The 20,424-nt window shown below is 45.0% G+C and overlaps 1 protein-coding gene across 6 annotated transcripts in view; it reads right to left on the bottom strand.

Moving 5' to 3' along the window:
* Trim2 (tripartite motif containing 2) overlaps positions 1-20,424 on the bottom strand; it is a 142,855-nt gene that overhangs the window by 43,141 nt on the left and 79,290 nt on the right. For 4 of the 6 annotated variants that reach the window (XM_040752581.1, XM_040752582.1, XM_040752579.1 and 1 more), the window contains exons 2-3: positions 6,644-6,825; positions 1,707-1,944 (exon numbers count right to left, since the gene is read on the bottom strand). In XM_040752581.1, coding sequence (XP_040608515.1) covers positions 1,707-1,944; positions 6,644-6,777 — 372 coding nt within the window. In that variant the 5' untranslated portion in view covers positions 6,778-6,825. Of the gene's footprint in view, positions 1-1,706; positions 1,945-6,643; positions 6,826-16,686; positions 17,476-20,424 lie in introns of those variants that run through there. The other 2 variants (XM_040752576.1, XM_040752577.1) reach the window with 2 other exon arrangements.

Below are 20,424 nucleotides of genomic sequence, written 5' to 3'. Positions count from 1 at the left end.
GTATAGTTCAGTGACGGGGGCATGCGCATTCAGAAGGCCCTGGGTTTGATTCCTAATACCAAGTCATCACCATCACCATCACCATCATGGTTATCATCATCCAATTCAGGGAACAGTGCCAGGAATTGAATCCAGAGACTTTCACATGCTAGGTGTGATGATTTGTATGAGAATGGTCTCCATAGACTCACATAATTGAATGCCTGGTCCCAGCTGGTGGAACTGCTTGGGAAGGATTAGGAGGTTTGGCCTTGTTGGAGAAGGTATGACACTGGGAGCAGGCTTTGAGGCTTCAAAAGACTCATGTGAGCCAGGGGGGTGGTGACATATGCCTCCAGAGGCAGAGGCAGGTGGATCCATGTCAGTTCTAGGCCAGCCTATTCAGGACAGCCAGGGTTCCACAGTGGAAACCTGTCTCAAAAAACTTAAAAACAAAAAACAAAACAAAACAAAACAGAAAACTTATATGATTCCCAGGCTATCTGCCTTATAGGTGTGGTTGTGTCTCAAGATAGGAACTCTCAGCTACTGCTCCAACATCATGTCTGCCTGTCTGCTGCCATGCTCCCTGACACGACAGTCATGAACTCTACCATCTGAAACCCAAGCCCCAAATTCAATGCTTTCTTTCATACGTTGCTTTCATCATGGTGTTTTATCACAGCAATTGGATAACTAAGGCATTCTGCCACTGAGCTACACTTCTAACCTATGAGAAATATGTACATATTTTTATAGAGATTCTCTCTGCGTTGCCAAGGCTGGTCTCAAACTCATCATCCTCTCTCTCAGCTTCCTGAGTGCTAGGACTTTAGATATACACACCACACCTGGATCAAGAGGTAATTTTAACAGTTGGCCTTTACTGCGAGCTTACTATGCACTTCACATCATTTAAACATCTCATTTCCCAATTTCAAATAATGCTATTTGGTAAATATTGTTATTATTGCTTCCTTTACACAGAAAAGGAAGCGAGAGTTTAATAAACTTTCTAAAGCTGAGGCAGGGAACACGTTTAAAAGCAGGGCTCGAATCAGCCAGGCTGACTCACAAACCCGTGGTTTTAGCCGTGGCATTATCCTGTCCCTTCCAGGCACAGAGTTACTGTGAGTCAGTCGTTTGATGAGTCTTATAGGTCCATTTGCATTTATAACAGTTTTTGTGCTTCTAGAACCAGGAAGTATGTTTGCAACTCACAATCTGTAGTCTTTATCGGGGATTCACAGAACTTCAGTTCTTCATTCTTAAAGAGTAGGATCTAAGACATGAGAGAAACCCTTCTCCAAGAAAAATAACCTCTAATTAATTAGCATTTTAGTCATCACTTTCAATTTGTAGAGCTTATCCGCTATTAAATGTATATCCATGATTTTTTATTTGCATGTCATGTCAGAGTACTCCTAGCTTGCAAGCAGCTACCGATTCTCTCTCTCCTGAGGACAGCAACAGTATATTCTAAGTAGAGATAATGAAGACAGACTCTATGATATAAGTAACTCTGGTTAGAGAAAGTGAGCAGGAAAAATAGTCTGTGGGTTGTTAACAACTTGTTTTTAATTAGTCATTTCTCAGACTTTTATTAATTCGGAAAATATAGTTAATATTCTTTGCTTTAATGGAGAATCTCTGAGGTATGAATCCAGACCCTACCCAAGGCCACAGCCACCATGTTCCCCAGGCAGCCTGCTGTCTGCCTCACTTACATTCCCGTCGTGGTTTGGGCACGAAAGAGGCTTCCCCGCAGCCACAGCGGTGACCGTCTCCAGGATGGAAGAGTCCTCGCCATTGCTGCCTGGCGTTCGCTGCAGCACGTCCATGAGGTTTGTGATGAAGAAGTTGTTCTGGAGTGCGGCCACCCCTTTCTCAGGCAGGATAGAGGTCTGGCGACACACCGGGCAGGAGAGGGTTAAGCTGTGGGCTGGAATGTAGTTCTGCAGGCACCTGGTGAGGAGCACACATGGGGGCAGTCAGCACAGAGCTCACTACTTCTGCAGGTACCGTCCAAGTTCTTCTCATCAACCATGGCTGACCCTGGGCCGCTTTGCAGAAACCCTCGGTAGTGTCCTGGACCAGGGAAATGACGCTTCAGAGACCAAGAGCTAACCTGTCCTCATATGGCCTTGTACCCTGACCACACAAATGACTGTGCTTAGGAAGAAAAGAAAATGTCATGGACTTCTGAAGAGCCCCGACACCCACAGTGTGACTGATTCAAGGCCAAGCAACCTTGACCTTCCAAGGAACTTCATAGACCTGCCAGGTCAGATGCCCACGTGACTCACACACATAGTAAAGGTTAGAAGGTCTTGTTCTATAAGCATCGAGCTCACAAATGTGTGGACTCTTGCAACTAGGTGGAAAAAAAAGTCAGATGTGTTTGTTAACTGTGAAATTCATTTGACACTTCTCTTGCTTCTCCTCAAGAAGTACCAATTTCATCCAGTTAAGAAAGAGATGTATTTACAAACTCCATTTGAAATATTCCCGGGAACCTGTGGAGGTGGCACCATTATGATCCCTTTGGACAATGAGGAAACAGGGGTATAGAGAGGGACTAATTACCTCCACTAGAGTTCTTTAGGAGGTGAGGGTTAGAATAGGAGTCCAAACCCAGGCAGTTTGACATCATAAGCTAACCTTTAAATAACTAGAGTTGGAGTTGGGCTTGCAACTCAGTGGTTAAGTGCTTACCCACTCATTCAAGTACTGCAGAGACAAACCCAAAATTATACTGTGTGCTGTTTTCCAGTTGCTTAGCCAGAGTTTGAGAACCACCAATGTGACCTTTTATTTTGCAGATGGAGAAAGTAACACCAAGTAGGGTTAGCTTATGAGTGTCTCAGAGGTAGCTGGGGCTAAGTCTCTGCCAGAAATGAAACAGATCTGCTAAAGTAAAAGAAGATACTTAAGACCAAGGTATTTTCAATCTTAGTTTACTAAACAACCGACATTCATCAAGCTTGACCTTGCCCCCGCCCCCCTTTGTAGCTCCGTCGTCTTCCTATGTGTTTATTGCGTCTGTTCCTCCTATCTGCTCTGAGTTACCAAAGTTTGGTGTTACTTATGGCTCCATCCTATAAGCGCTTCTTCTGGGATCTTATACCATTATTAGTATAACAGACTTATTTCTTCATACAGATACCCTCCCTGAGTCCTATGTATTCTACCTCTTGACAGTTTTCAGATGTCTCAAGGGTCATAAAGCTCACCAGGCAACAAACCAAACCAATTCTTCCACAAATCATGTTCTTATCCCATCTTGATGAATGGAACCTCCATCCATTCATCTAAGCAAAGCAAAGGCTGGGAGGCATTTGTCAAATAGCAACTCTCCCCCATCCTTCATTTCTTCCACCCACCCCATCATTAAAGCCTGTCAATCAAAACAAAAAAACCTTCCCAAATTCTCCAGTTCTCTTCACGCCTGTTCTACACTATGTTTTAGACTTGGGCAAGGGCCTTACACAAGGCACACTGTTATCTATGCTAATTGCTGTAATCTTTCTCCATGTGGCAGTCAGGGTGACCTTACCAAAATGAGAAACAAACCATGTAAATCTCTGTCCCTCCCATCTGAGATGGAAGTCCACCAGAGCTACCACTGCTCTTTCCACGCTAGTTAGGATTCCACGTGTGGGACCACGGGTTTCTCACAGTTATGATGTAGCACTGAAGTGTCCTTGGTCTCTTCATTTGAAGAACATCAGCCACAGGGTATCTAGATCTCCCCATCTCCTAGTCCCTTACTATGGCACTTCTGCCTGTCTCTGACATTCCTTTCTCTCATTCAATTCCCTTACTTAACTTTTACTGACTCTTGGAGGTTTCTGCTTAGCAGTCACTCCTGCAGGCAAGCCTTCCCCGGTTAGGCAAATGCTCTACTACCATGGTTTCCAGTGGAATTTGGAAGTACAGCACTTGTCCCAGGTTTAATATATTAATTGGGATGGTTGGGAGTTCATAACCGGCCAGAGAAGATGTCAGTTTTGCTCGCCTTCTAAGCCTTGTTGGTGGTGTTTTAGAAGACACCGGGTTAAGTGACCAACTGTGAAGATGTCCTGAAGTAGTTTGTGTGTCCATCCAGCAGAAAGGGTCCTAAAACTCAGGTGCTTGACAGTGAGACAAACGGTATATCCTCTCTACAAGAACTACACCTGTGGACAGTGAGACAAACGGTACATCCTCTCTACAAGAACTACACCTGTCGACAGTGAGACAAACGGTACATCCTCTCTACAGGAACTACACCTGTCGACAGTGAGACAAACGGTACATCCTCTCTATAGGAACTACACCTGTCGACAGTGAGACAAACGGTACATCCTCTCTACAAGAACTACACCTGTCGACAGTGAGACAAACGGTATATCCTCTCTCTACAGGAACTACACCTGTCGACAGTGAGACAAACGGTACATCCTCTCTACAGGAACTACACCTGTCGACAGTGAGACAAACGGTACATCCTCTCTACAGGAACTACACCTGCCAGGGAAAGCTGCTGAGCACTGTCAAAAGGCAGTCACTCCAGGGAGCACACTGCGGGAACAAGTCAACTGCATAGCATCCGCAGGGACTCCCTATGGGAGGATCTCATGAATGTCTGCCAAGCATTACTGGAGTTAGCAGGGGTCACCCTGGGCAGCTCAGAAGTGCTGCTTCTTACCTAACACGGTTAAGAAAGAGGAATTTAAAAAGCCCCCGAGAGAATGCTAAAAACACAGGAATTAAGCAGTTCTGTTGACCACAGACTCTGAGTGACTCTCAACCCGAGAATGCCATGTAGGTGCCAGGCTATGGTAACTGGCATAGATCAAGTAATGGTGTCACCACCCAGGGACTGAGTGACAGTTCTCTGGGGTTCGTGTTTAGCCATGCCCAGTCAGTGCTAGCATGGCAGAGGGGAAGACCACTATTTAATTATCGAAGAATGTGAATTACTAAGCACTTGGGTAAAAACAGCCTATATATATATATATGAATAAAATGGAAAGGACAGTGCACATGAGCCATACCATCACTGAAATAAAGCACCCCCTACATAATTCCAAACAGAAGGAACCCTACAACTTCTAACTAGCAGCAAAGGTACCTTCTTCCCTCTACCCATCACCACCATCAAGGATGTGGTCATTCTGCTGCAGCTGGACCCCCCAGAATAAATCAAATCATTTCTTTAAATCCAGAGTTAAATACTACATGTATTTTGAATTGGATGGTCAATGAAATCAGGATATATTTGAAATCATTGGAAGCACTTGCTTTATGATCTAGAAATAGGAAGTATGCCATTTTAATTACATCTATTAAGTAACAGAAATGTACTTAACAGCATGTGTTCAAATACAGCTATAGTATTTATTCGCTTTTTAAGAACAATATTTATAAAGCCTTGTTAAGGATACACTTAAACTGAGCCACAAGTAAACTACATGCTAACTACTTCTCTTTCTGTTTTTATTTTTGTTATTGTTGCTTTTTAAAAGATTTTTGTTTGTTTTTGAGACAGAGTCTTTCTAGATAGCCCTGGCTGGCCTGGAATTCACTATGTAAACCTTGACCACACAGAGATCCACCTGCCTCTGCTTCTGAGTACTGGGATTACAGGAGTGTGCCACCACACTCCCAATCTCATTTTTTTTTGTTTTGTTTTTAAGACAGGATCTCAATGTATAGGACAGACTATCTTCAAACTCAAAAGTCTACTACCCCAGCCTCCCCAGTACTATAATTACAGCAGGTCGTATAACAAACTTCTTAACCCTATGGGTTTTTTTGTTTTGTTCTGTTTGTTTTTTCATAGTAAATCAGGTCATGGAGTATGAAAGCATGCCTCAAGGACTGGAGAAGTGGTTCCGTGTCTAGAGCACTAACTGCTCTTACACAGGGTTGGAGTGTGGTTCCCAGCACCCACACCCAGTGACTCACAACCACCTATAACTCCAGCCCCAGGCGATCTGATGCCCTTTGCTGGCCTGTGCGTGGGCGCGCACGCACATGTGCACACACACGTACTCATAAATAAAAATAAAATCTTAGCTAGGCATAGTGGTACACACCTTTAATCCCAGCACTTGGGAAGAAGAAGCAGGGTGCTTTCTGTGAGCTCAAGGTTAGCCTAGCCTAGTCTACACAATGAAAGCTGCCTCAAAATTAAATAAATAAATATTTAAAATGAAATTATCAATTGAAAACACTCTTTCAAGAAAGACAAATAAGCTGGGCAATGGTGGTGCTCACCTTTAATCCCAGCACTCAGAAGGCAAAGACAGGCAGATCTCTGTGAGTTTGAAACCAGCCTGGTCTACAACAAAGGGAGTTCCAGGACAGCCTCCAAAGCCACAGAGAAACCCTGTTCTCTGTCTCGGGGAAAAAAAAAAAAAAAAAGGAAGGAGGGAAGGAAGGAAGACAAATAAGAAGTGTGCTTTCTTTTTCGGAAGTGAGCCAGTCCATTTCTGGATGTTTTCTCAGACTTGTAATAGTATGAAATGAAGGAAGTCGCTGGTGATTCCTGACTGGGTTCTTAGAAGCCTGTTAGGAGCACAAGTCAGGTATTGTCTCCCGCAGGTAGCAGCACAATCCTAGGAAAGAGGCTGGCAGGTGGCAGGTGAGCGGGCGCGGGAGAAGGAAAGAAGCTTACCTCTCGCAGAAAGTGTGCAGACAGGGCAGGACCTTGGGGTTCTTGTACCGTTCCAGGCATATACTGCAGATCAGAAACTGCTTGTCGATCTGGCGCACCACGGGGCTTGGGATGCTGGCGCCCTCACTGGCCATCCTAGACCACTGACATGGGGGGCCGGCTGTCCTCGACCCTGCACGCTGCTGCAGTCAGAGAGAAAAGCCAAAAGGAAAACACATGGTCACCTTGTGTCTACACACCAGTCCTGGACTCTTCCATTCTAAACACAGGCAGAAGCCAATGTCAGTGATCTCAAAATAACCAACCAGAGCCAGCTCTCTTGACCGCAGAAGTAACAGCAAGCTTGTTTGTGCCGTAAACAACAATAAAATGATGACATCTTCCTTCCCCCACACAGACAACAGATTAGGAGAAGGTGTGTCTTACCAAGATGTTTGCTGAGTTTTAGTAAGCGGTGGCTGAGGGGGCAAATAGTTAGACAGCTATGCGCATGCCTTTACCCATGACTGTATTTGGACATACATTTGCCTTTTATGTTCATATGACATTCAGTATGTTTGTTGTTGTTTTTTTAATCGCCATACTTTGAAGTGACTAGAAGATGCCACTGCCAACTTGTCACACTGGTGTAAGTTATTTTAACAGAAAGTTGATGAGAAACAATATGCGGTCATTGGCAAAAACTTACCACCTCCTTTCTTATGTACCTGTAAATAAACTGATAAAAGACATTTGAATGCGGGAAAAGTTACACAGACTGTACTGATGTTAATTTTTTGTTGTTGTTGTTTTTTGTTTGTTTGTTTTGTTTTTCCGAGACAGGGTTACTCTGTATTGTTTTGGAGGTTGTCCTGAAACTCGCTTTGCAGACCAGGCTGGCCTTGAACTTACAGAGATCTGCTTGCCTCTTCCTCCTGAGTGCTGGGATTAAAGGTGTGCACCACCAACGCCCGGCTCTGATGTTAATTTTTTAAGCATTTGCTTGTTTTCTGTGTGTGGGCGTGTCACTGCACAAGTGGAGGTCAGGGGACAACTTGAGTGAATTGGTCCTCCTTCAGCCATGGGGATCCAGTAGTTGAACCCAGGTCCTCAGCATTGGTGGCAAGCGCCTTTATCCACTGAGCTATCTCTCAGTCCTGATGATTTGCATGTTTGTCTTCTCGAGTTTAGTATTCTTAGCTCTACACATCGGAAGTCCCACAAGAGGTTCAAAGTCAAGGAGGTGACCAGACTTGGGCATTTTAACACAGTAAACACTAAGGAGCTGTCTTTCCCTCCTTGTCTAAAATGGACATAAATTTTCCTCTTGTAAAGGACATCTCTCCCTCCCAACTGAAATGTGGGGAAGGCTCTCAGGTACTGCGACTGCAAGGAGATGGGTCTTCATAGCAAATCGTGACTGACAAAGCTCATAGAACTCGGTTTGTGCCCTGGGTCTGAAGATGGGAACTGCAGAGTATTTGTGCTTTCTGTGGGAACCACTCTTCCAAGCACGGATGATAGTTCTGAAGCCTCACCAAATAGCCAGTGTTTTTAGATGTACTTCAGCTCTTTGCTTTAAGGATTTGTTTATTTTTATTCTGTGTACATGAGTGTCTTGCCTGCATGCATGTGTGTGCACTACAAGAATGCATGGTGTCTGAAGAAGCCAGAAAAGGGGGTCCCGGCCCCTGGAACTGGAGTTGCAGACGGTTGTGAGCCATCATGTGGGTGCTGGGAACCAACGACCAGTCTTCTGAAACTTAACTAATCCAGTCCAAGTAGTAGTTCAACTTTGATTAAGAAAACCCTGGCTCTTACAGTCCAAGTGGTCAGCCCTAAAAACATATACATACAGGCAATACTAAAGGGCCCAGCATGTTGTAATTATATATTCAATCATTTTACACGTGACAGTAATTTTATATTTATTTTAATGTTATACTTATTAAATATGTGCAACTAAAATAAATACCACACACCAAAATTAACCAGATCCAAAACCTACACATCTCAGTGAACTTATACATAGTTAGAACAGGCATTCTGAAGCTGTGGAGTTTCACATTGGGTTTTACACTTTCACTATCTAATATATTTTTTATGTGGCTATGACAATAATAACTAGAGAAAAAGAGGTCATGCATTTGAGAGGAGGGTCATGGAAAGGGTGGGAAGGAGGAGGAGGAGTGGAGGAAATTGTATAATTTATTGTAATTAAAAATAAAATTTAAAACTAAAGCCCTGCCAAGATCCATTTTAGCAGAGTTACACATGTGACAGGTGTATAAAGGGTCTGTTAGGCAGGAGCATCACCTTTGGTCAGAGCTCCCCGCATGCTGAGCAGTGTAGATAGGAATATCTAATCAGCCTGCCTGCCCGGCGGCTAGACTTTCCGTAGAGCTAGAGAAAGATGTTCATTGACCGGATGAAGGCGGTTCATCTCTCAGAAGCTCAACCACACCCCTATGACATCAGACTAGTGAAGGAAAGCATTGTCTGTCTTAGAGATAAGGAAACCAAGACTGAGGGTTTCAATGACCTGCCCAAGGTCACCCAGGGAAACCAATGGGGCAGAACACTCAGGTTCCAGGTTTTCCACCTCCTCTGATGGGTCTCTCTGGTAGCTAATCTTAAACAAGGGCAATACCTGTGTGTGTCACAAAACAGCAGCTTGCTGACTACTGTGGCAGTGAAATTTGCATGACTGTGAGAAATCAACACATTCCTGAACAAAAATTCACCAAGGGTTCGATGATGATGATGATGATGATTTTATTGACAGTGATGGCTTGTGAAAGAACACATACTCAGCATTCAATATGAGGTTGAGCCCCTTACTCCACATGTTCTGTTAAGCTTATCATTAGACAGGGGCAGGAGGGATGACTCGGCAGTTGCAAACCCTTGCTGGTCTTGCAAGAGACCTGGGTTCAGATCCCAGAACCCACAGGGTGGCTCACAACAGTAACTTCCAGAGGATCTGACACCCCTCTGGCTTCCAGGGCACACATGTGATAGATACATAGTATACATATAGGCAGAACACTCATGCACATAAAATAAAAACAATAAATCTTTTTTTGAAAAACCAACTTAATTTTATTCTGAATAGCTTTAGCAGTTTAAAGTTGCATTTATTTATCTACTTGTTTGGGGAAGAGCGGGGGGGGGCTATTGTGCCACAGCAAGCGTGTGGAGCGTCAGAGGATAACTTTCGGGAGGGGCTGCTCTCCTTGCACTGAGTGGGTTTCGGGATTGAACTGAGACCTAAGGCTTGGCAGTAGCATGTTTACCTGCTAACCCATCTCACCTGTCCTTGACTACGTTTAATGTTTTCATGTGACCATTATATGCTCTGCCATGCTGGCTAACAACAGCAAAAAGAAGGGTTGGGAGGGGGAGAAAACGCATGGGGTTTAATTTAGATTTCAAAATCTTACTTTAATCAAGTGATATATATTAACTGAATATAATTCCTTAAGTCAACATTTCTATGCTTGAAAGCTTAAAAAAAACCCACTTGTTTCTAATTCTATGGTAATGATTGTGGTGAGTGAAAATGTCTTTGTTAGTATTGTTCACTTACACGGTAAATTAATTTATGCCTACTCATTAGCACTAATTTAAAATCATGGCAGTGTCGCAGATCTGTCACAAGTGACCTGTTGAAGGCATCTTGCTCTTAAGAACTCCCACAATCAACACAAAAGGCTTCTGAGCCCCAAGGACCCCCAGCTTTGCCAGGATAAGAGCACTTCCGGGAATATTTCTGGATGTGCACTACCGGAAAGCATTTCATGGCTCCTAAAGGGACAATGTGCTTGGAAGAACTCAGGCACAGCATGAGCCAGTGAGCATATGGGGACACTTCTAGGCCTCTGAGCAGGCAGCAGGTTTTTTTGTTTTGTTTTGGTTTGGTTTTAGTTTTGGTTTTGGTTTTACGAGACAGGGTTTCTCTGTATTGTTTTGGAGGTCCAGCCCAGCCTCGAACTCACAGAGATCCGCCTGCCTCTGCCTCCCGAGTGCTGGGATTAAAGGCGTGCGCCACCACCGCCCGGCTCAGGCAGCAGTTTTTAAAAGGGCTACCAGCGATGGATTCCTAGCGACATTCTTCCGGAGATGTCTCTCTCTATCTGGGCTTCCCAATTGTTGGCCACCCTTTCTGCGCCCAGATGTGGCAGAAATCAGTGTGGGAGAGGGAAGATCAGAGCAGAACTGCTCTTCTGCCGGACATTAGTAGAATTCGGTGGAAGGAACCATCCACCGAACCCAGGCAGAGCTGAAGGCACACCCATTGGCAGAGGGCGAGTGAAGGGGGAAGGCAGAAGAGCCTGTCTTCTTGAAATTGGGTCTTGCTATGCCACCCCGGTTCTCGAAATCCTCCTACCTCAACCGCGCAAGTGCTGGGGTTAGAGACCACCAGCTGCCATACCCGGTCAAAAGTTATTTTTGTATTACACAGTCCTCATTAGACAGATATTGACATTCACCAGCTAGAAGGGCTTTTATATGAAACCAAGAGGCCCCGAAACAACACCGCCTTCCCTGAATCGCACCCCCTACTGCTTTGTTGGGGCGGTCTCCTACTCATTGTGACCACACGGTTTAAACCCCTTCCTGTCCCCGGGTTTCTAGCACACTCTATCCCTTGTCTTTGCTGTCTTCTGCTCCATACGCCCCTATTTTCTGTATGGACCCTATGTTTGTGCAGCAACACCCCCCCATTCATATGTTGAAGCCCTAGCCCCTAATGTATTTGGAGACTGTGATCATTTGTGGGAGAGCATTAGGCCATGAGGATGGAGCCCTATGGACGGGATCTGAGCAGAGGACCAGTTGTAGTTTTCCATCCCCATTATTGGTTTCTGTTGCTTATTAGGGTAGGAAAGGTCTCGACGCTACAGAGACCCAGATGAGAAAGGAGGCCAGGCGAGAATCCAAGTCCGTATGGCTTTTCTAATCAAGGAGACCAGGGGCTGGTCATCGCAGCACTCTGGTTAAAGGCTCTGTTCTGTGCGTATTCCTCAGCCCACTCAGGCTGATGGCATGCGTCCCACTGTGCTTCCTGGTGTGAGTGAAGCTGCTCTCTCTCTCCCCTCTTTCTCCATGTGAGGACAGAATAAAGGGAAGGCCATCTGTCTGCAAAGCTGGAGGGCAGCTCTCTCCAGAACCCTGCCATCTTGGATCCCCGAACTCAGACTTCCAACCTCCAGACCTGGAAGAAACAATTGCTGAAAGCCCTCTAGTCTATGGCTGCTCTGTTACAGGAAAGACCTTCCTGAAGCCTCTTCGGACACAAGACGTAACGTGCTTACATTGCATCTGGTCTTCGACCCCTGCAGTGTAAGGTTTGCGGTCCCGGGGATGTGTGTCTGCACCCTACTGCATTCCCGGCAGCTAGAACTGTGCGGGCCTGGTTCTTCACCGTCACTAATTTCTGAATAAACAGAGTATGCTCCTGGCAGACTAAAGCACGATAGCGGGGAAAAGAAGCTAGGTTCTGTGACAAAGCATGTCTGCTGTGAATGTTGTCGTTGACATCCGCGTTGCCTGCCTCCCCGTGAGACAGTCTAAAGCTTACCAACACACGTTATCGTCCAAAGGATAAGTATTAGCAACATATTTTAACATGTTCGCAAATTCAGAGGAAGAGCTGGAAAACCACTGAGGACACATATGCACCACAGTAAACAGCCTAAGAGCTGGCACAGACGGCGCTCATTAAGAGCGGTTTTGCCAGCTAAACACGGCGTGTTGTGGGAGAAGCAACTCCGCAAACAGGAAACACAGTCCTTGCACAGAAAACCTCCTGCCCCAGCATCCCTTCCCTCACATCAACTCTCGTGTTTTCCCTGGCTCACTTGCTCAAACCTCCTCCAATTGGATGGGGATCACCAGCAAAGGGGGGGATTAATAGGAGACGGAACGAGAGAACGCTGCGTCCGCAGTTCCAAGACTCAGACCATGTTTCTCACCCCAAATTATACCGTTCAGATTAGGAAGTGGAGTTTTGTTGCTGACATCAGCATGAGGAAGAGGGAGAAGGGAGAATGGAAGAAAAAAATCTAGAAGGGGAGGGTGTGAGGCCGGGCAAGGCTGGTCTGGGGAAGACGACTGGGAAATAAAACTGAAGCATTTGATTTGTAAGTTGTGGTGTACTTCATTCAACACCATCCTGATCGTCCAAAATTGCATTTCTTTTCTTTGATTTTAGCCAGGGTCTTACTAAGTAGCCCAGGTTGGCCTCAAACCCATTACCTTCCTGACTCAGCTCCCGCCTGATTTCACTTCCGTCTCTATAGACAGCTTTGTGGTCCTCCTGACTCAGTATTAGTCTTTGGTCCTCTCAGCTGGGTTTATTTAATAACGAGCTTACATTTTCAAAAAGTTCTTCAACTAATAATGATGGTTGGTGAGGACAGGCCAAAAAGAAAATCAGCTTCTCTAGCAGATCGAATCTTCTGGTATGTTTATAGAACTCATAATTATAATGGATAATATGCTACATCGGGGCCGGTGACACCTGGAGCACAGAAGAAGCACCGTTTAAAGAACAGGTGTTTTAGGAGCTGGGGAGATGGTTCAGTCCGTAAAGTGTTCGCTATGCAAGCGTGGGGTCTGTAGTTCCGATCCCTAGAAAAAGCCGGGCCTGGCAGCAATGGCTGTAATCCCAGATCTAGTGGGCAGAGACAAGCAGAGTCCTGACTCATTCACTAACCAGGCTAGCCAAGTTGGTGACCCCCTGTCTCAAAAAATAGGGTGGACGGGAACCAAAGAAGACACTGGCCTCTGGTCTCCACACACACAGACACACATGTACACACATGCTTGCACACTGCACCCACCACTCCCCCACCGGCAGGATCTTTGGGTTAAGTTGGGAGTCTATTGTCATTCATCTATACTTGAACTGGCACTGAAACTGATGACTCAGCTAGAAGAAAGAGGGCAGTCTTCCTGTGAAATGAAACAGGGTGACCCACTTTCAGTTAAATCCAGCCTGATCCCAGGGGAGCCACTTTGTAAATTAGAAGTGTGTGTGTGTGTGTGTGTGTGTGTGTGTGTGTGTAGGCGCGCATGTGCACATTTAAAGGGTGAGAGCCTGTCCTTTGTCTGTCTCCAGGTAAAGGTGTGTTCAAGTTCCCAAAAGCTCTGCTCCTACTGCCAGGGATGGATGTGTGTGACAACTTCCCTCGAAGCACTGGCTTTTCCGTTCAGACGGTGATTTCTAAGCAGAGCCCCTCAAGTGCTCTCTCTCTTAAGCTTTGATTTGGGCTTTCAGCGTTCCAAAGGGCCCAGTCTGTCTGTGTGAGGAGCGTTAAACGGCAGAGCTAATTACCTTTTACCTAGTGATGGCCTGGGACAATCAAGATGAGTGGGGCCTCTTCTCCCCACATCCACCACTGTGCCATGGCTCCCCTGGGCTCCCTCTGGGGACTACCAAAGCACAAGAAAGGCAGGGCAGCCATGGTGCTGAGGGGCAGGGATCCCTTCTGGGAGCTGGGAGGCGCTGACAAAAAGGGAGAAAAGTATTCCACCTCAGGACTCCCCGAAACACAAGCCTGTGGGATAACAACCCTCCCCTTGCCTCTGGTACATAGGAAGCAGGCCGTTTCTACATGAGTTAGAATAAGTGCTTCCTTCAGTAATAAGTTTCACGAAAAAGAATAAAAGGGCTCAGCAGAGAAAGGGAGGCTATCCAAACTGAAGGCAGAGTAAGGCAGAGAAGTGGCTAGAAAGACCGGCAGACCAAAAGTAGCAACATGTGGCTTCTTCAAGTGATGCTATTTGAATACTTGGCTCCCCTCACCCCAGGCTCTCTGTTCTAATCTAAGGCTCCAAGTTTCAGGGGGAAACCTGATCCTTTGAATTCAGACAACCTGCACAATAGAAATACTCAGAAAACCCTAATAGCCGCTGGCCGTGTAGCAAATGTGCTCTGACCTGAAGCAGTCCTGCAGTAGTCAAGTAACAGCTGGAGGCCACGGATTTTTTTTTTAAGCCACTACAGATGTGCTCAAGTCAATCACACTGCTACAATCTAGGAGTAATAGACTCAACATTTTGAAGAAATAAACTATGATCCGGTTGGGGGTCTCGCTCTAGGAGTGTTTATCTGGCAAGCACATGGCCCTGTGTTGGATTCCCAACTAGGCAGGGGCTCACTCACATCCATACCGCCCCTCCCCCTCTCTGGCACACAAACAAAGATAATTTGCAGCATTTTTAAAACCTAAAAATATTTCTTTCCCTCCTGTATGTTTTAGTATATAAAAACATTTGTTAGAGCATTAGTCTTATCAGAGAACTAATAAAAGGAAGCAAGGAGATTCTTAAAATTTACGCTTTAGTAATGAAAAAAATGACTTCACAAGTAGGGTTTCTGCTTAATGCAGGCAGATAAGAGTGTTGAACTTATAGAAACCAATGTCAAAAGCTACCCAAATGAGGGGTATTTTCATTCTTGAGACAAAGAGTAAGTTTGTTTTTAGTTTGTTTTCTTGATCCATAACACCCACCAATCTCTTGTTGTCCCGTACATTAAAAACATTAAGTTAGCTTAGGACTGTGACGTCCTCAGAGGTGAAAAGGTACACAGACTTGCCTGTCTTTTTAAAAAATGTGTGGGCTAAATATGGTGTATTCATCAATCTTCAACCAGCACGTCTGTCAGAGAGTTTTTTACATTTTGTCCTGCAATCTTTGCAATGCAAATCACTTGTCTTTTTAGAGGAGCTCTTTAGAAGGCCAGGGAGGGCTGTTAACAAGGGTTGGAGGGCTGGGCACCGGAGGAGCTTCCTCATGTCACAGCACACATGGGACTTCTCATTGTGTGCTCCCGGCTGGCCCTCCAGTGGCCTGAATTATTTAACACTACAGTGGGTCAGAACAGTGCCTGCAAAAGCACCTGCCTGAAAACAAGGCAAGCACTCTGAAAATTAGTCCACACTACAAGAAGCAGACTCCTGTTTAGGGATCTGAGCAAACAAATGGCTGTCTTTACAGATTGCAGTGTTCAAAAACCTCTAGTAATTTACCCATGGAGAATAAAGCAGCTAGAACATAAGCTGGACAACTGATAGTCTTTTAAATGCCTCATTCAGAGTCTGTATCTCGGAAGCTGTGACACTGAACCCATTTTTTCTTCAGACACAAACATTTTCTTTTGGCTCCAGAATTCATTTATTCAACATTCAATTTTTAGTTGGAAACAAATAGCCTTCCTACTGGCTTTCCTATTGCTGTACAATGAAGATTAATGTCAGGGTGGGGCATTCTTGTAGAAAAAAACTCTGACACAAAAATTACCCATGATTCGAGGAAGCAGAACTAAGGGCCAACCCAGGAATTTCTCTCCCTCTATGTGGTTCTTCTATTGAGCTCCACCCAGGTTTGATTGTACTCCCATAGCAGGAAAATTTGTCAGAAAGAAATATTTGATGCCTGCGTGTTTGCAGTTCTCAATGGCATCTAGAATCCAGGGGGTCGAGTCATGCATTATGAATGAATGGGTTTCCAATGGTAACTGGGAGGCAAGGAGCTCAACCCAAGGCACAGAGTCGGGTGGGGGAAGGGTAGAATCGCACATCCACCATCTAGGAGAAGCTGGGAAGCAACCCTGCAAATTCAGTACTTCATCCAAACATCAAGATGCAGGAAATGTAATTCTACTTGAAACAAATCAAGACAACACTAAAATAGCGACTAATGAGGTTAAAAATCCAATCCGTTCACAATAGCTTTCTCCCCATACTTGCTATTTGATGCTTTTGTTTAGGAAGAGCGGGTCTTCCCCTATTTTGTAATTAAGGAGCGTGCAGCATCAGCATGAAAGGGAAGCGAGAGCAGCAGGAGCAGTTATCCACCAGAAATATCGGCAAGCAATCGGAACACTGAGGTTCCCATTTCTCCCGATAAGCAGAAAAGTCAGCGAGGTAAAGAAAGACATCCCCTCCAGGCTACCGCTGCAGCTCCGCGGCCACCCAAAAGAACAATGCACATTTCTGCTACCGTCTCAAGTTTGGAAGCACCATGCAAAGAGACTGGTTAAAATGCCCTACCATGCAATGCAGCCATCATCAGAAGCCCAGCATTATCTTCTGCTCTAAGTAGAGATGTGCCAGCTCACGGACAGGACAGAGGAAGAGAAAAAAAAAATGGAGGAAATGAGAGAAGGCTCAGGAAAGTCGGCAGGAATGTTTCTGGGTCATTAACAAGTAGGAGACCCCCTTCCGTATTCAGACCAATCAATCTTTATCTTACAGGACATCTTTTTCTCAGCGTCTGTTGAAAAGACTGCAGCAAGCCACACTGCAGCAAGGGATTGTGGGATAGGGATGCAGCAGCGAGCTGCAAAGAGATTCGCGGGTGGCTGGCTTTCCCCTCTGAGTCAGCAGTCAGCTGCTAGCATGCTCCGGTGCAAGGCCGCCAGGTCCATGCCCAAACCCGACTGCAGGATTAACCCCAGGAGGCGTGGGGAGCACCAGTCTCCTTGCAGTACAGACAGGATTGGTACCCACTGAAGGGTGTTAGGAAAAGCCGGCGCTGAGGCAGGAAGAATAGATTTGGAGAATCGATGAAAAAGTTCAGATCTAGAGGAGTGTTTTGGGTGGGTGTGACAGCATGCATTTTCATCAGTTAAACTAAAACTTGTTTCTTTGGACGTTTCAGGTAGCTTGAAAGAAGGCAGATTATTTAAATTGCAAAATCAGTTCGGCTCCACACCCTCTTCCACCCACCCCACTCAACGTGTCCCCCAGAAAAAGGTTTGTGCAACACAGTTCCACCAAGTCAAACAATGCAGAACACATTTCTCTTTCTTTCTTTCTTTCTTTCTTTTTTTTTTTTTTTTTTTGTCTTTTATTTTCCAAGACATAGTTTCTCTGTGTAAAAGCTCTGGGTGTCCTGGAACTCTTTTTGTAGGCCAAGCTGGCATCAAACTCACTGAGATCCGCCTGCCTAAGTGCTAACCTAAGTGCTATTGACAATAATAAAAAGACATTATTTCAAAATCTGCTAGTGGTGTATTCACAAACGTGGACCACTATTGCCATACTCAACTGTTCAAGGTTTTCGATACCTCAAAACCAATTCAAACCCTGTAGCTTTAAGCTGTCACCACCTACCTTTCCATCTCCTATAATCCTGTTTCTAATCTACTTTCTATATAGACTTTAACTTGTAGGGGACTCAAATACAAATAGATTTTTTTGTTCTAGACTCATGACAATGAAATCATGTAAACTATAATAATATGTGTCTGGCCTTTTCCATTCAGCAATTTTCAAAGTTCATCCATGATAATATATATCAGTATTATATTCCTTTTATTAACAGTATTCCAGTATATGAGGGTAATCATTATCTATCTATCTGTCTGTCTATCTATCTATTGAGACAAGGTTTCTTGTGCCTCCCTGACTGTCCTGGAACTCGCTCTGTAGACCTGGCTGGCCTTAAACTCAGAGATCTGCCTACCTGTGCCTCCTAAGTGCCAGGATTAAAGGCATGGGCCACTACTACCTAGCTATAATTATCCATTCTTACCAGTTGGTGGACACCGGGGATGTTCTGACTTTGGGGCTCTTATGAATAATGCTGTTAATAAACATTTGTGTACAGGTTTTTAGGTGGACATGTATTCTGCCTCAGATGTTTATAATGCAGTTGGGACTAGTTCTTAAAACTACAAGCCAGTCCCCCCATACCAGTTTACAAGGTCCTTTCCCTAAGACAGGCCATCACAAAGAAGAAATGAGGCTGGAAGTGGGGTCGGTCCTTAGTCTTGTTGCTGGGCTTGTGCTTAAAGAAGGTGTGCTTATTCAATCCTTCAGTGCCACTCACTGATTATCTAGTGCGTTCCAGGCACTGAGTAGGTCCTGAAGACATAAGAACTTAACAGACTCGGAGCCTTTATGCCATAATCAAATACAGACGATGGACTTTAGCATGCAGGCGGCTATCTAGTAAAAGTGATGAGGAATGGGGACTGCAGAGACATTCCTGCACAGGACACAGCAAAGGCTGGGAGGCCAGCTAGCTCACCGGCATTGAGAGTCCTAGACAAGCACTGTGGAGTGTCCTCTCACAGATGTGGATATTATGTGTCCCCCACCCCAAATGCCCGTGGATTAAAGGCGTGGTTCCTAATGTCCTAGAGTTTGGAGGTGGGGCCTCTGGGAAGTGATAGAATTGTGAGCCCTTTGACTTTATTGAAGGATTAACCCACTGATGACTTCATAATTTGATGTATTGTTGAGAGAGAGGTGCTGGAATTAGGAGGGGAGCATGTCCGGAAAAGACGAACCTTGTCCCTCTGTCCTGTGCTCTCACTTTCTGGACCTACCCGAGGTAACCAACTCTGCCCTGCTATGTTCTCTCTCATGGTGTGCTGTCTCACCCCCAGTGCTGGGGCCAGGCAACCATGGGTGGAAACTACCCTGTATAAGGTGCAGGGTTTGGTCTCCACAACAAATAAACAATTAAGGCACACCATACCTTACTAAGCCCTCTGAGCTGCCTCTACCCTTCCCCTTGTTTCTATTCAATGGAATCAGAATTAACTGTCTTCAGTTGGATCACATTATAAACAATGCATAATCATAAGAGCAAGACCTAATAAGGTTGGTGGGACTGTGGAATCCCATGACCCAAAACTTATTGATGTTATAGAATATGAAGATTCATTCAATTCAAGGCGCTTGAAATGCAGCTTCTCCTAGAAAGTAAACTACTCAGGATAACACAAAAGGCTATTTCTGATCTGGACACGCTGTCTTCCCTTTTCTGCACTTTCTCTCTTCCTTAGCTACAATCCCAGTTCCAAAGGTATGCCACCGTGTAAGGTATTTTTGCTTGTTTGTTTTTAAAGACATGACCCTTAACCAGGAAATAGAACCAAACCCGATGGTGATGGCTCTTGCTGGGATATGCCTCTCTGAAGGGTACACATGATTGCCATGTTGGAGGAGTGTGGATGCCCTATTGACACTTAGTGCTAGGCACAGTGGTACCAAACACCCTTCAATGCTTGGTAGAGTCTCACGCAAGCACATTTACAGCCCAAGTTTTCATCAGCATCTCCTTTGGGAATCCTCTTCCCTAGGCTCACACACCACTTGTTCTGGCAAGAATACACATCTTCTCCACCTCCTCCAGTTTCTAGACCCTCTCACCCCCAAACTGGGTGGGAGAGCCACTCATGCAAGTTCTGTAACATTCCTGACTAAAAGCTATGAGAGGTTCTGTCTTCTACTTCTAACCGCCCAGGCCCCAGTGCAAACCTTGTCCCATAATAGACACTCAGTAATAGACACAGAATGCTGAGATTTTCCTACAAAGCAATGAATGACAGAATATGATTTAAGGTAAATGTTCATCTCACAATTGGAAAACAATTGGACCAGAGGCCATTAGAAGAGGCAAATCTTATGAGGAACTTAAGAGGTAGAAAGGGTTGTCATCATAGATTTTTCTCCTTGAACTTCAAAGCAAACCTCCCAAAAGGTAGGAGTAGATATTACGATTATTCTAGAAGAGATTAAAGTTTAGAAAAGTACCCAGCTGAAGGAGGAGTAGCTGCTACAGAGTAGAGGTGAACTGTGCCATGGTGCCCCTAGTGGATAATTGATAGCAGTGAGAATGACCAGGCAATTTCAGAGGAGAGTAAAGCCAACTGGTTCAAGAGTTATTTGTGCCAGTGACACAATGGGTATAGCCAATGAAAAGTGGGCAACCTGAAACCAGAAAGCTTAGAAACCGCCTGGTGTAACCACTACTTCATTTTGTTTTCAAAGAAT

This window comes from Mesocricetus auratus, unplaced genomic scaffold (genome assembly GCF_017639785.1).
Source record: "Mesocricetus auratus isolate SY011 unplaced genomic scaffold, BCM_Maur_2.0 Super-Scaffold_100009, whole genome shotgun sequence".
Lineage (NCBI taxonomy): Eukaryota > Metazoa > Chordata > Mammalia > Rodentia > Cricetidae > Mesocricetus > Mesocricetus auratus.
This window is presented reverse-complemented; position numbering and strand designations above follow the sequence as displayed.